The following is a 16148-nucleotide window of genomic DNA, read 5'->3' as shown; positions in this document are numbered from 1 at the left end:
CACTTCTATTATTTTAAATGCTTGAGCAGTAGAACTTCTAAAGCTCTGAAAGATGTTCTAAAAATTGTCAGTTTATATTAAAGTGTAAGGATCAATCAAATATCATTAGCTTAGCTGCTTATTTTAAAGTTCTTGTTAATTTCTGGAATTAAATGTGACCATTCAATTCATGTTTTAAATTGGTTTCAGCTCCAAGAAAGAAGTTTTACTTACTCAGCCTTATCAAACATCTGTTTCTACAAAACTGACTTGGGGCCAAATTTGAGGTGACACAGTCTTTTGAATAGCTACTTTGTCAGAACATTTCTACAGTAAGGTGTGCTGCTGGCAGCCAAGTAAGTCACTGGGAAATCAGTATGGTCTTCAACATGAACAGAGGCTTCAGCAACACTCTCACTCCTTTTAAAAGCAAACCCAGAAGATATTATTTTCATTGCACAGATAATGCTAAATTACCTTGCAAGGTCAAAAGAATGATTTTATACATTTGGGAGTGCATATTTAAAAGGGAAATGTATTGAGTAAGAAGAAAATTTCTGCTTAACGTCCTTCAGATTCTCTCTCCAGTTCACTTGGAAAGCAGCTTTATCACAGCCCCTCTTTCAGTCTTACATTCTTCCATTCCATAGGAGATTTTCCTCTCATCTGCTAGGAGCAGTCTCTGTGTTGTAGACTGTCAACTACATGGTTTCTTTTCTGGATTGTGAGAGATTCAATTGTTTTATGTGCCTGTTCCAGTTGAATCTTTAAACCTTCATTGTCTGCCTTTAGAATATTCCTTTCCTAAACAAACAAACAAACAAACAAACAAAATAATAGAGAATTGTATTTTATAGTGCCATTGTTTGAGGAATGTCTGGCTGTATACTTAGGTTGACTGCCATAAACATAAATTGGTGTAGATCTCATCAGAACCAGTAACTTATCTGACTATTTCCACCGTCCCTGTTCTATCCTTTGTGTATACTCCCACGGCTTTCCAGCAGCTGGTATCTGAGTCATGTCCACAACCTGCACTTATCCATCCTCCACTGCACCTCTCATAACAACAGCAGTCTGGGGAAACAACAGCTCATGTCACACGTTACCACTCTACTGCTGCAGAAATTGATGTACCAGAAGTGAAGCCATTATTTCATAACATCATCTGCTGTTTAGTAATCGAGGTCAGAATCTGAGGAGGGAGCAAGGGCAAGTGTAAATTACGGGACTCACATGAATAGGACATTTTAAAGAATGCATTTTTAGAAGTTACATCCAAGCTTCACATCCTTGTTGTATTGAATATACTGTTGATTGAAAGTGAAGTGGTTTGTACTGGAAGATTGTCTTAATCTCTGTCTTAATAAACCATTCATCTTTGATAAAACATGAGTTCACGTTATCAGCAGCAAGAGATATTTTGAAAGTTATAGCCATCATTCAAAGAGCAGACTGTTGGTGGACTGCTTCCATGTTGCTTCATCACAGAATAGTGATAAATATTGAGTAAAAAGTACGAAAATAAGTCTTTGTTCTTCATAATTATAGCTGGATCCATCTATTAGTTGCACTGCTGGAACTGTAATAGTCTCTTTAATCTGTCTGTAAAGGTGTTTCTACAAACCTGAATTTGGGCCATGTTTGAGGTGACACAGTTTTATGAATAGCTATTTTGCCAGAACACTTTAGAGTAAACTGAGACACAACTGGGATGATGCAGGTGAAATCTAGCAAGAAGCATGATAACTGTTCACAGCAAAATTTCTTGGTGGTGCTTACACTTTCCAGTTGAACAAGAGCAGAGCTGCCTAACCTCCCAGCTCCACATATTCTGTCACTTAAGGGAGCAGAGGCTACTAAAATCAGGAGGAAATTCAGAACTATGTTCCTCATTTTATGGAGTAACATTCTGTCCTGAGTGATTGGATTATGTTCACGTGCTAGAACTGACAGGGATCAATGTAATCAGAACTATGTCTTCGAAGCCCTATACTAGCACTAAAATGTATCATTTAAATGAAGCATTGCTGGAAGTTAAAGTGGCTAAGGCTTTATAATGCCATTCACAGGTTTTTAATTGCAATTAAATTTGCAATTAGTTGCACTGGAGTAAAGTGACACCTTCCCACCCAGTCACTCCCCCACACATCAACCACTTGACCTGTTGTGTAAAACAGAATTTGTTCCATCATGTATGTACCTGCTCAAGTTCCTGGTATGAGGGTTTACAGCTGTGATGCTCCTCCTTCATTTTCTGGCTGGAATCCTTGTTTTCCCATTTAACAAATGCTTTTCTGCGGCCTAGAATTGGGCTTGGAAATGTGGATGCTGGAGCTGCCTGGAGATAAGGATTTTCTGGCATCCTGTGTTCTTTCTTCTCTCTCCGCTTACGAGATACATCACCAGCCATAAGTACAGGATCAGTCTGTGTACTTTTATGAATCACAGCTGGTTTCAGTCTCACTGAGATTTTCTGAGCTGAGGAACCCATGAGCATAATGGTTCGATCCTTGCTGTCTTCATTGTGCTCCACTACTTCTCCATTAGGAAAGGTGAAGGATCCTTCTTCTTGTCCTTCAAAATACATATGGTAAATTGAGGCAAGGTCTTCTCCCAGAAAAGAAGAAACAGGTAGCATGATAATTAAACTTGATTTTAATAAATAAAACATTTATTTCTTACTGACTTTTATATTTATTGTTCTGCAAAATAGGTGTCATTAGAAGTTTCTCAATGTTGTGTCTCTTGAAACAACTGAGCAACACAGATATGGATCAGTAAGGAGAAAACGGGTGTGGCATCAAGGTCAGCTTGAGAAAAACTTTGATATGATAAGAGATTATTATTATGTAGTGCTGCAGCCATTTCAGACACAGTCACAGAGATGCACATAGTCAGTATCAAGAGAAAAGGGGGGCACTGAGCTCTACATATGTGCTAACAGGAAGCCAAAGGCAGAATCCAGCAGTATGAATCTTAAAACACAAAACATTGATAATCAAAGTGTAGGGAAGCAGATTTGAAGAACTTTAAATACAGGCAAAGAGCAGGAAAGAAATTCAAAGGAAGTGAATATGCAGAGAGTTGGAACATGAAAATCAAAATAAAAACAGAATTAGCCTTGAAATTAACCTTGAAAAATTAGGTATTATTCAAGGACGGCATTCTTTCTTTGAAAGCCTACGCAGTGCTACGCAGTAAGAAAGTGTTATACAGCTTGCTTGATAAAAGGAAAAAAGAACAGAGAGGTGTAGATTTTTCATTTCCAATTCTGTGGAAGATGGAGAAATGAATAGGAGTTATAGATTCAGCTACTGAAGTGGAAAAAATAAAGACAATTAGCTGTTGGTTTTCCTAGCACACAGATATGTAAGAAAACTGACTTTATAAACTCCACATTGAGTCAGAGTTGTAACAGTGCAGTAGTCAATGTTACTACAACTTGCTAAAGTTGTTACAAGGTGAGAGAGTTGTTACAAGGCGAGAGAAACCTGTCAGCTTTTCATGTCACATGGCATCTAGTTCTGATGAGAGTCTGGCAGAAGATTTACTCAGTTTTTGGTGGCATTTGTGCACCATACATTGTGTAATGTGACAAGAGTTCTGCCAGAAAATGAATCCATTCTTACTCAGTCTAGAGCAGGAATGGTGTCACTCCATACAAGCTCATATACACCTGGTTCTAGGTTCTTTGTAGATAAAACACTGCAATCAACTGACAAAACCTAAAAGGATTATATATAACTCAGATTTAAAAGAAAAAGGAGCAAAGGAAAGATTATCTACATATTTTAATCTTTTTAATGTGATCTTTTCTCACCATGGAATTGTTCTTTGACTCCTACTGGGCAGAGGCTTGAAGCAAGAGCAGATGTTGGGCTGCTGTCTGCAGCTGAAATTTTGGGTCTTCTTTTGCACTCTATCACAACCAGGTCTTTGCATTGTTTGTGACAGTTCATTCCACAGTCTGTAAACAAAATAATGTTTACATGATTCAGTGGCTCTGCTGTAGCATCTAAGGTAGCTCTGACACTACTGCCTTCCTGGGAAACAAGAACCTTCTTTGGTGTTCTCGACAGGTATTACCTGTACTGACATACATCTGTAAAATGCCATCCCTTTGCCATGTATGACTAAAATTCCTGTTCATTAAGTACAAAGTACAAAATGGCACCATTCAGTCAAAAAAGTGCCCTGACTGTAGGAGCTGCAGAGAAAGCTGATACCTGTGTAAGGAAGAAAACTGCAAAACAGATGTTGGGAATGTGCTGCACAATATTCACAGAGTGGTGATGTTTGTGTCCAAGGGTCTGTTCCCAAACCTCTGAATTCAGTCATGTCTTGCAAAGCATTAGAGCTGTCAGTTACAAGTTCCTTCACCTCTGCATTTCTTCTGTCTATCATACTATTCTTGAATCACTCTTGACCTCCCTGGGAGATCAGATTAAATGGATCCATGGATATAGCCATAGATCTCAGGATGATCACAGGTTTTTGTCATTTACTATCAATTATGGATTAAAATTAACAAATTATAAAGGACTTTACCTTTGCATCTGTATCCTTGTTTAATGACTCCCCATAGCTGAAATTCAAACAAACAGAAAGCCTACATATTAATATATTCCTCTGCATGTTGAATACCTCCAAATAAAAAATACCCTGAAAGCTCCATTCTTTTCTAAGATCTGAGAAATTGCAGAATATCTTGCTTTTCTGCACTTTTAATCATAAGGTCAAAATAGAACTATTTATCCCTTTAGCACAAGGTAAATGGAATATTTTGTGTGTGTCAACGACAAACAAAATATCTTGAGCTGGCCTCCTGAGTACATTAGCAGATCTGGCAGTTCCTTGAGAAGCTGTGGAGCTGGAGTAGATGGGGAATTCTTCAGTCTCAGTGCCCTTGTCTGATCTCAGCTGAATGGAAGATTGGTAGGACAGCCAGTTTTATTAAACCTTCTGTGCCACAGGCAGAGGCATGCCATGTCTGTATCAGGACATGAGTTCTAGCAGCCCCATGGAATAGAAAGCTCTGCATTTGGAAGTCTTGCCTGAGACTGCTTTTGGTGACACAACCAAACCCCATAAAGTATGAGCCATGTTTAAACATATTAGCACTGCTAAGACGGCAGTAAAGGGTGCCTTAAATATCTACAGAGGCAAAATCTGGTGTTCTATATAACTTCACTGATTTTTATATAGATCCATTTCTGTATATGACACAAGAAAATTATGAGATAAAAAAGGCATAATTCCAAAGAATATTAACATAATTTTAAAAAGTAAGCTTACAAATCCAGCACAGTTGTCGCAGAAAGTGGGTCTTAAGTAAGTGGTCTCTTGGAAGTTGTGAGCAAAGCCAAGTCCTAATTTGGAATAGATTGAGCTAGCTCTCATAAAGTAAGCTGTTATTTCATCCCTGCTAATCAGACCTTCCCTGGAAATAAACAAGAAAAGTTGTTTGTGAGACATATATTGTGTTAAATGCATAAGGAGCATTAACCATCTTTTTCTTCACATTTTATAATAGCAATAGTTAAAAAAAAAAAACCGTGAAAAACTAAAGTGATCTTGCTAATTGTTTCCAAAATACACAGAAGCTTATCGACACATTTAAACTGCAGACTGACAGGATAAATGGAGTATCTGCATGTGATGCTTCATATTAAACCTCTGAATAATCACTGCTGTTATTTTTCCATGCTCTAATATGCTAAGAAAAATGTCCCTGATTTTACCAAAATATACATTTGTCAACTCTATTTTTAAGTGACAGCTTCATCATGGGAAAATTCTTTAGTAGTATATACTGAATATAATTTGAAAAATGTTTATTTTTTCTGTTGTCTGTTTTTCCTTCTAAATCTGCTTGGATACCACTGCTGTAAGCCCAATGAAAAGGTCATTCATGACACATTTAGAAGATGTTTTTGTCAGTTATGTTTTCACTTGCCTGAAGAGGATGCTTTTACCACCCTAATGATAAATTACAATTTAAACACAAAATCCCCTAAACCCCTCCCAAAACAGACACTACAAAGTTGACAAGCAGGTACTCACCAGTCCTTGGCCATTACACAAAATGAGAATGGGAAACTGGCAGCAATCTTTTCAAATTCTTCCTGGGAAATGTATCCATCCTGATCATGGTCATAATTTTTGAAGACAGACTGCATGAGGTAATAGCAAAATAGTTGATAATGAGGATGGTCCGAATTACCACTTCAGAAAGCCTCTGCATTATTTATGCATTTCCTCTCCCATCTTTTCCCAGTGTCTATTAAACAGCGCAACAGTCTAATTGCTTTTTTTGCATGAGACTAAAAAAGCATTATGATTTCTTGATTTGCAGCAAAACATAGGTAAGTCAACAAAGGCTGGACTAAAAGCTTCACAACACAATGACAGCTGTTTTTTACTTCTGCTTTAAGACCATTCTGTCCAGGCCCACATATACAGCTTGCACTAATGCTCTCAATTAGTGCTTTCAATGGTGGTTTCTGTAGCCAAATCAGTGTAGCTGCCTAACTTATTTTATCTCAGGTCAGTGGTATGAGAAAAATCAGTCATGGTAGAACTGTCAGGCAAACACCTGTTTCCACTTGTGGAATGTATTATTGTTTGTCACTGGCTGCAAGGCAAGGAGCACACCTAGAACAAATTTAGAAATATATTCCAAAACAGCATATACCAAAGGATGCCTCACATTATTAAGAGAGCTTAGAAAGAAAAGAGGTGAAGGAAGTGGGCAAAGACGAACTCTTTACGTCTCTACCTCCACCACCAGCATTCACACCTCCTGCTGGCTCTTTACCCACCGAAGGAATTTCCATCTGTGCCACTCCTGCTGTTTACAGGTAAGCAAAAGTGTGTTTGTGAGGACAGAAGTCCCATCCCTGTATTTTCTCACACCTTGAGATTAAGACTACAAAGATTTACAATAATATGAAGCACACTGGCCAACCTTACTTACATCTACCATCCTCTGAACGTGTTTGCTGATAGTTTTTGGATCAGGTTTTGGGGCCACTCCTGAAGCCCAGTCTGCAACTACTGGTGGTTTGGAAGGTGTCGTAGGCTAAAATAAATTGAAAGGAACTTCATTAGTACCACATGGAAAGATTTGCAGTACTACACTTCTTCCATTTGTAACAGTGGATTATGTGACACAGAGTGCAGAAATGACCTGTTGGATCTGACATCGTTCTTTTGACAATTACATGGTGCTTAACCTCTTCCTTGAACTGTTCAAAACAGCAATCATTCCTTAAATTGTCACAGTTCATTGACAGCCCTGTAAAATCACCATCTTTTCCATATTTATAAAACAGGAACAAAGCTACCACATAACACTCCTGAGTTTCATCATTTGAATTATGTAAGAATTTTCCATTTGAATAAAACAGTATCAACTGCCAAGATTAAGACTGATGCCATGTCTCCACACAGCAACTTCATTTATCTTTGTGTTCATATTATTGAACCTGATATGATGTCAACTCTACCATATATTCTATCTTAGGCTTCATCATCGATCAGATAATTTGCACTTTAATAGATTTCACTCAGTCTACAAAGCTAAAATGTTTTCAATTTAGCATATAACAAAATAATAAACTTAATGCAAGAGATAACATTTTGTTTAAAAAAAAAAAATCCTGGTTTTAAATTAATATCATTCATAAAAGCCCTCCTTTTGTTAAGAATCTGTAAAGGCCCTTACAGCAGCTCGGTGACTTCGTGGCTCTCGTGCATATGAAAGTTCATAAATTTCATCTTCTGTGTAGTAAAGATCAAGGGACAGCTGAAAATAAATACATTAGTTTAATCCCAGAAGAGTCACTACTACTTTACAAACTTGTTACTAGAGTGCATTCATATTTTTGTTGCATTATTTTTCAATTTTGATTACATCTAGAAAGAAATTATCTTGAGCTGCACAGGTGTTCACAGTGATTTGATAGGTGCCCAATTCCACATTTTAGACTGTTATTGTCATTATTTGAAAATCTGTAACACAGACTATTGGGAGTTCAGAATCACCTGCACTGAAATGAAGTATTTCTTCTCGTTTATATCCTGTCATATATAGCTACATGAAATTATGCCGAAGTTCTACATATTTGTAATACCCATTTTTATAAAACATTATTTAGAAGGAAAAAAAATACTTAGAATAATTTCAAACAAAACATTTAAAACAAATAGCAGGAAGAAGTAAGAAGTGCATTACTTCACACAGCTGTATTTCAGGCCCTGGACATGTGTGCTTAATTTCACACAAGAAAGCTCTCCAAGAGAACAAATAACCTCAGGCACATAAGCACTTTTATCTATTAGCTTTTTCCTGAAACAGGGCTTGTAACCAGAAAGTGGAAGTGGACTCTATGGTTTTTCCAAGACAAGATCCTTGATAATGCCAAACAAAGCTGAGAAACAAGAAAGGAAGATTTACTATTTTAATAGAAGGCAACTTACTAGGAGAAGCCAAAAATACTGTTTTAACAACATCCTAGGTAGCATTAATTTTTTAGTAGCATCGTACTGACTAGATAGAATGGAAGTGAAATACATCAATATGTTTGACTAATGTTTATGTCAGGCAGTTTCTTAAGCACCAGAAGAAACTTGGCTAGAAATGAGATATCTTGAGGGACTGAACTTTTGTGTGATTTTGTTTTCAACACAAGGAATCTTCTTTACTGAAAGTACACAGAGTACATACTACTATAGTGGAACAGAAATAAACATTTCCTTCCCTTATAGAAATAACTGGAAGCATACTGATGAACTGGCACCTCTACCCTTGTTTCCAGATAAATCACCAATTTTTTCCTCTTCTATTCCTGTACATTTCCCATTTGGGAAAAAATATCTTACAAACTTATGTATTCATAATTAATTAATTGAATTCTCTGTTTAGTTGGTAACTAAAGTAACTAAAGGTAACTAAACTCTGATAGGTATATGAATTTTTTAATTGGATGGTATTTATCTAACACACTTACTGTAAGCAAGTGAACGAGGTCCATATTAGCCTCCAGGGGAAGTGGCATTTCCTGGAGTTGTATCAGCTCATCTATGTGGTTATACAGAGAATACAGTTTGTATACATTAATTTTTTTGTCCTCCAAGTAGTCTGGCATGCCCTCATAAAGGGATATCAAGTCCTTCAGGTGGACCCCAAGGATTGGGATCTTAAAGTTACTGCACTCATTATAGGCACGTCGGTAGCTATCATAATTTCTGTAAGACGAAAGCAATTCTGTCATTTCATTAAACACCTAAAAAAAAAAAAAAACAAAAAACCAGCACTGGTTACTTTTCCTGTTCTTGTTATACAGCACAAGAACTTTGCATGTAACCATTAAGGAATTTACTCACGACTCTTGAAAAACATTTTAAAACTTCAAGTGACATCTAAGTATTCTAGATCTCCTATACCCATGAATTAGGTATTAATATGTAATTATATATAGTTAATATATAATCTAATCTATAATGCTGGTCTCCTTAACCTCCCCATCTAGTCAAATGAAAAGAAAGATTCTCTCAAATCAGGGGGATGTACATGCAGTCAATGTGTAAGCACAGCACAACCTCTCTGACATTCATAAAAGCAGTCATCTTCAAAATGTGGAATGCATTCTCTGATTTCAGGTCACCAGGTGGAATTCCTGCAGAGGTCCTGGCAGAGAAACCTTATGCTGTGCCATGATTGCATCATGGTGTGATCAGAAGTCAAACAATTTTTCAAGGTGGCACACCTGTCTTTTTAAGAAAACTTTTTCCACGAAAGTTAATTAGAAACAGTATCTTGTTTTTTTATAAAGGCCAAATTAATCTTCAGTCTAACAGATTAAATATTTCCCTTGTTTAAAATGATACAGGTACAAAAGTGACTCATTAACATAATAAAATCAATGGACCAATGTTTTCTCCGGCAAAGTTCCTGTCAAAGTTCTCAATCTGCAACCTTTACAAACTGTTTGACGTAGTTAAACCTTGAAGTGTGTTCTCAAGTCACTAATTACCAGACTTTTTTACGTGCTTTCTATTAGCAGCTGTATACAATTTCTTGATAGAAAAAGTTGTTCAAACAATGTACACACATGCAGTCTTTAAAATGAAAAGATTTGAAAAACATCTTTCTAAAATAAGCTTTCTAACTGATTTTATAGATTTTGATAGCTCTAGCCATTTCCAGAGGGAGGTCACACTTCAGGTCTTTACTCCAGGTATGTACTGTTCATTTAATTTGATCATACTGTGACCAAAACAGGCTCATTAGATACTTTTACAGATTTTTTCAGGCCCCAGAAAGAATAAAGTATCGTATTCTCTTAAGAAGTCTCTTAAGGCTTCTTAAGAAGCATTGCTAAAAAATAAGCCTTCCTTCCCTTTTTAATAGCTTTCATCAGTATTTCACAAGAATTTAACTGGAAATTAAAACAGATTCCTAACATTCCACCATACTATGTGTGCAATAGGGCTACATTTGTTCAAGTCTAAATTAAATGAAACCTGTCACATGGAAAGATCAGATAAACAAAACCAGTCCTTTCACTGAAAGTGCAGAGCTCTGTGCTAGCACTTTACAGATTAAGTATGGTTAGTGTTACTATGGAAAACAATAGTTTTGTTTTCAAATGTTCTAGGATCCAATTCTCTGTTTCATGATTGAATATTATTCTATACTATTGCATGCAAATAAAAAAGAAGCTTATCACATCTGAGATTAGAGAAGCCTTAGAGAATCTAGACAAGTCTTGAAGAAAGATGTGGCTGCAAGAAGTGTATGAGTAACTGGTGATGTAGAGATGAAATAACAAATAAAAACCCTTCAAAACCAAATAAATTTTTGCTCTGTCTTTCCATCTTATCCAATGAAGTAAGGTTGCTTTTAGTGTGTGCAGTGACAAAAAGTTAAAGGTTGTCTTATTTATAAAACTTAGGGAAGCAATACCAACCTTAATTACATCATGAGGAACACATGAGCTTGTTTCCTTGAGCCTGGAAATGGAACTGTGACAGAGACCTCCTATCACTGCCATTAATGTGTTGAAATTCTGCAGCTGGTGGAGCTTCTGTGTTGACATTAAAAAAAAAATCAATCAGTAAAGGTTCAGGCTGTTCAAAGTGCACACCCAAACTTTCATTTCCTCTATTGTCTTGCTCTGAAGACTTAGAAGTTTGTGCCATTTGACTTCATGTATTTTAGTAATGAGTTGTGATTTTACTGGGTGTAACGTGAACTTATTCTACTGCTATTAAATCAAATATTAAATTTTCAGATACAACAAATCTTCAAAGTGCCTCCTCAGTACTTCCCCTTCTTGCCACAGTCTACCACAACTAGGAAACAATGCCTATTATCTTGGTTATGACTGCAGTTGAATTAGTATGCAAAGAGTACAAACAGGACCATAGCTCTCTGCTTTTATTCAGAAGGATGTTTCTGGTAGAACGCTTCTGATTACAGCCAAAGCAATGAGAATCACTCCTGCATTGGAAAGCTTTGCAGCCACAACTGGAAATCTCACAGGCTGATTCAAAAGCAAGTCTAGTTTTACAGTCAACATAACTTCTTCAGAATGAACGTGAGAAAGTGCTGGTGCCACGACTCTGTAACATCTGAACACCTGCTAACACAGCACACGTACATGAATACAAATGTGGTGTGGATGAACCAGACCAGTGCCAACACTCCCAGCTCACCCGACAGTAGCAGCATGGGAAGAGCAGAAAAAAGGGCTGTATCAGAGAAAGACAAACACCAAACATGCCAGATTTTAACTGACCTGTGCAACGTGAATGAACTTGATGAACACTTCAGCACGAAGCTGTGGTGTTGGTCTGCTGAGAACCATTAGCTGCACCCACTGAGAGATACCATTGCAAAGAGAAATTGATCTTTCCATTGTTGGGTTCTCTTTCACACAACTATTCACAATGTAGTTCTGGTAATCTGAGAACTTGAACAAATGAAGAGTAAATGAAAATTCATGCAGGTTCATACACCTCTGAATTAAACTACACAATACAAAAAGAAAGTTCAGTTGTTAATATAATATGATTATATTTATTGTATTAATATGATTAGTGTGAAACTGAGATATCCATTCTTACACTAAGATTAAAGAGAAGAAATCATTTGCTTTTGTTGATGCAATTTTTATCCATTCAGTGGATTTATCCATTAACAAAAATAATTTGAATCATCAGAAAATGTGACATGAGATTTTTACACCCATTCTTTACTATGACCACTAAGATCTTACCAAAACCACTCATAGCTGTAAGAGACATACATTCCTTTCCACAGGAATATGTGGAATAGCACTGATGTTTAAGCAAAGGTCATGAATTGTCAGGCTGTTGTTTGTTTCTTACTCTCCCTCTCTCACCTTCTTGCAACTTTGTATTTTCCGTCTGTTTAATAAGAACTATTAGTACTTTAAAAGCAGATGACAGCAGACACCTCTAGATTTGTCCTTATTAAATTAAAAATGGAAGAAATATTAGTAATAAGTAGAGCTGTCTCTGAGATTACATAGTACTTACATTACAATTACTGCTTGAATTTTGTAGCCTGGCCAGGTTTGGCTAGATCTTGAAATTTAAGCAATTACTCTGTACAGGTAGATAATTTTCAATATCTAACTAAATAACTATGGACTTCATTGCAGTTTCAGTACAACTACAAATCAGTTTATGTTTTTTTTTTTTTCCTCAGCAGTCATCTCCTTTAGAAAAGTGTTTTGTTTTTCTTTTTTCAAGTGCTGAAGAAATTGAGCTCTAAAATGCTGCTTGAAAGTTTTGAATTAATTGAGGTACACAAATTTATTGAGGTCAGCTGTAACAAGTTTGTTAGTGGTAGATACAGTAAAGAAGTTTATGTACTTAAATAATGCAAGAGTCTGTTATTGTGATGGCTAACTTAAGAGCCTCAAAAGGAATCCAGAATCAAGGTTCTTACAAAAGACTGTGGCCTCCCTGTACTTTATGACTACAGATTAAAATACTTTCCAAGCACCAGTATGCCTCCAGTCATTACTCTGTGAACACCACTCCTGACATTTTAATTTGTTGCAAGATAGATGGTATCTCGTGGAAGATTTTGCTGTGTGCTGTGTATGTGATCAAATATTCGCTTCTGACTTTCAAATGCCCAAGCTTTTAAGTAGTTCTTTCAGGGACTAGTAACACAGCTGGTCATTTTCAGTCTTTCTCCTGGTATAAGATGCCATATTAAAATAATGAAAGGATTCTGTGGCTTAGGACATCATGAACATATTCTGCAAAGATTCAATTAATATAGCTAACTATTAATTACATATTATTTTCTGACCAAAGTCTTGGTAAGCTCAATTTATACAAAGACATGTGCAGGCACCCTGCATATAAAAGGTATGCATGTGTGTAACTGTTGGAACTCCATGACACATCTGACACTCTGACTAAAACCGTACTTGTTAGACTCATTAATTACCTTACATCTGCACAGAGGTTTTGAAAACGGTAAGTTATATAAGCTTTGCATATTATTACTGCCTACAGGCAGCAATCTGTGCATGACTTAAACTCAAAACGCTGTAGAACTGAACACAAAACAGAGTCACGTACTGTCAGCTCAAAATAAAGTACATTAAAACACGACTCAGAAATCTTCCACTATCTAGTGAGAGCCCCTTTTCTTGCATAGGTTCAGCTTCATATTGTATTGTTACAAAAAAAAAAAACAAAAAAAAAACCAACAAAAAAAAACACCACCATCAAAAACAACTAAAAAACAGGAACAGAAAAAATAAAAAACAATGAAAAAAATCACTTTACTTTCAGTCTTATTTCATACAGACTTAGCAACCCTCCTACATTTTGGTCTCTAACATTCACTTTCCATGCGTAAACTGTATCAGGTTTGAAAAGGGGCAATATTGTAGCATACAATGATGCAACTGAAGCCAAGGTGCATAGGGAAGTTTACATCTTATCAGCTACAAACATTTTTGAGAAAAATCAAATGAAAGAAAAAATAAATTAGATAAATCCTTAAGAATTGTTTGTGTATGTGAAAGCTTGTATAATAAAATACATTTATCCCCCCATTACATTAAAAATGGCATTTTCTAAAGTGCTTTCTTATCTCTAGTCTTTATTTTGTAATGCACAATCAAAAAAGAAAAGCAGAGTCCAGGGGCCATCTTCAATGCAGCCCATGAACCACTGCACAGGATTGCTGCACTGTTCACTGCAGCCACAGGAGGTTAGCATTCTAGGAGAATATTTCAAGTTTCCTTCATCCTATTTCAGCCTGACTACTGATTTGAGTCAAAGGATGCTGCTTGTTCCTAGGTCCAATGACATTCCTTGTTCTAACACAGCAAGCTTCTTTGGAAGAACATCTTGGATATGGAAGAAGGTTTTTACTCTTCTTCCTTCCAACTGATCTTGCCCCAGCTCTTCCACAGCTGAGGTTCATTCTCTCGCTCTCATATGGTTGTAGCAGGAGGGTATTTACTCAGAATCAAAGTTCCACTGGCCACCTTCAATACTAGTGGAATAAAGAGTCTGGAAACAGATTCAGCATGTCCAACATCTTATATGGCAGAGTTCATCTGGTAATACTACTTCTCTGCCATATTTTCTATGTCTTTCCCATATTTGCTTAATATAAATAAATAAAAATAACTTACTGATATTCTTCTGAAAGACTTAAATTCAAGATAGGTCAGGTGGTCTGACAGCTCCTCTGGCTCAAGGTGATCAAAAAGAAGTGAGACTTTCCGTTTCTTACTGGTGTTGGCCTTTACACGCTGTGTCAGCTTTCTAGACCAATCCCTAGAATTTCTTTTAAAACAAAAAAATTTTGTTTTAAAATTTTTATTTTAATTTTTTATATATTGTAAATAACTCCAAGTTATTTACTGAAGAACAAAATTTTCCTCTTTCTCTAAATCAGAGGTAACATTGTTTTCATTCCTTACTGCAGTAAAAAGTGAATTGTTTGTATTTCTAAACAGCAAACTCCTTTCATGCATTAGAGATTATATGACAAAATATTACTGTTAGTCTTTTTTGTATTGATGTAGCATCTTAAGTACACTACAACTGTCTTACTAAACATCATGACAGTCTATATAATTTCTGCAATCAGTTCTACATTTTCAGAATAGCTGACTGTAACTATGTCTTCATTGAGCACATCCAGCACTCCTCCTTTTAATAATTCTTAGATTTCCTTGAGCAACCTGAGTATGAACTGTCCCCCTTTGCCATAGAGTAATAAATTTTATTTCAATTTTCATAACCAGATACAAAATGTATGCCAAATTCCACTCTGCTTTAGCCTGTGCATTTCCAAAGTATCAGCTGACACTTGTTCTGTCAGCTGTACTGTTCCACAGAACTATCTCACTCTCATATAACAGGGAAAGTTGTCTTTCCAAGAAAGAACTATGTGATGTGCAGCTCTAGGATTTATTCTTGTCACTACAAGTATTTTATAACCAAAATAATCTAAACAATATCAAGAGTATGACAATGTAATAAACTATATCCTCACTTACCTTTGTTACTAAAATATAAACACACCTTTTTTACCTCATCTGTTACCCAATCAAATTATATTTTCCTTTTTCATTGATTTCAAGTGATCTTGCAAAACCATTAGGCATCTGCAAATTTTCTAAGTTCCCTGGATAGAGTAAAACTTAGCTGTCACAGAGAATCAGCCCAAAGTCCACACTTCAACTAAATTCAACCTAAGCCATTCCTGAAAGGCATTCTGTTCTTCTACACAATGTATATTTAATCTGCAATGAAGTATAAATTCTTCTAAGGATAACTAACATATGACTTATGAAAGACATCATATTTGAAGAAAGGAAATTCAGAGCAAAGGTTTGTTTTTCTGACTATATTGAGACTTCAACACTCACATTTGAGATGTGTCAATTAGACGACAATGTAACTCCTCACCATTAGCTCGAACCACCTCTTGAAATTCTTCCATAGCTGTGGATAGTTTAGAGTCTGTTTTGAACATAATCCAGAACTCTGTAATCCAATACCTATTAATATTAAAATACACACACACAAAAAAAAAAAAAATGATCTGGTTAGGCTGAAATTTAGCATGATTCTGTATATCTCGGAATGTT

The 16148-nt window shown here is 36.1% G+C and overlaps 1 protein-coding gene across 2 annotated transcripts in view; it reads right to left on the bottom strand.

The window, feature by feature from the left end:
• Window positions 1-648: 648 nt before the first annotated feature.
• The window catches only part of RASGRP1 (RAS guanyl releasing protein 1), a 34209-nt gene continuing 18709 nt past the window's right edge, over window positions 649-16148 (bottom strand). The window contains exons 5-17 of one of the 2 annotated variants that reach the window (XM_062494284.1): window positions 15927-16058; window positions 14682-14835; window positions 11787-11960; window positions 10956-11072; window positions 8994-9269; window positions 7709-7789; window positions 6959-7063; window positions 6046-6155; window positions 5278-5422; window positions 4531-4567; window positions 3803-3949; window positions 2183-2556; window positions 649-783 (exon numbers count right to left, since the gene is read on the bottom strand). In XM_062494284.1, coding sequence (XP_062350268.1) covers window positions 649-783; window positions 2183-2556; window positions 3803-3949; window positions 4531-4567; window positions 5278-5422; window positions 6046-6155; window positions 6959-7063; window positions 7709-7789; window positions 8994-9269; window positions 10956-11072; window positions 11787-11960; window positions 14682-14835; window positions 15927-16058 — 1987 coding nt within the window. The remainder of the gene's footprint in view (window positions 784-2182; window positions 2557-3802; window positions 3950-4530; window positions 4568-5277; window positions 5423-6045; window positions 6156-6958; window positions 7064-7708; window positions 7790-8993; window positions 9270-10955; window positions 11073-11786; window positions 11961-14681; window positions 14836-15926; window positions 16059-16148) is intronic. The other variant, XM_062494285.1, reaches the window with a different exon arrangement.

This window comes from Cinclus cinclus, chromosome 6, assembly GCF_963662255.1.
Source record: "Cinclus cinclus chromosome 6, bCinCin1.1, whole genome shotgun sequence".
Taxonomy (NCBI): Eukaryota; Metazoa; Chordata; class Aves; order Passeriformes; family Cinclidae; genus Cinclus; species Cinclus cinclus.
The sequence above is the reverse complement of the archived record's forward strand: the minus strand, read 5'-3'. Positions and strand labels throughout refer to the sequence as shown.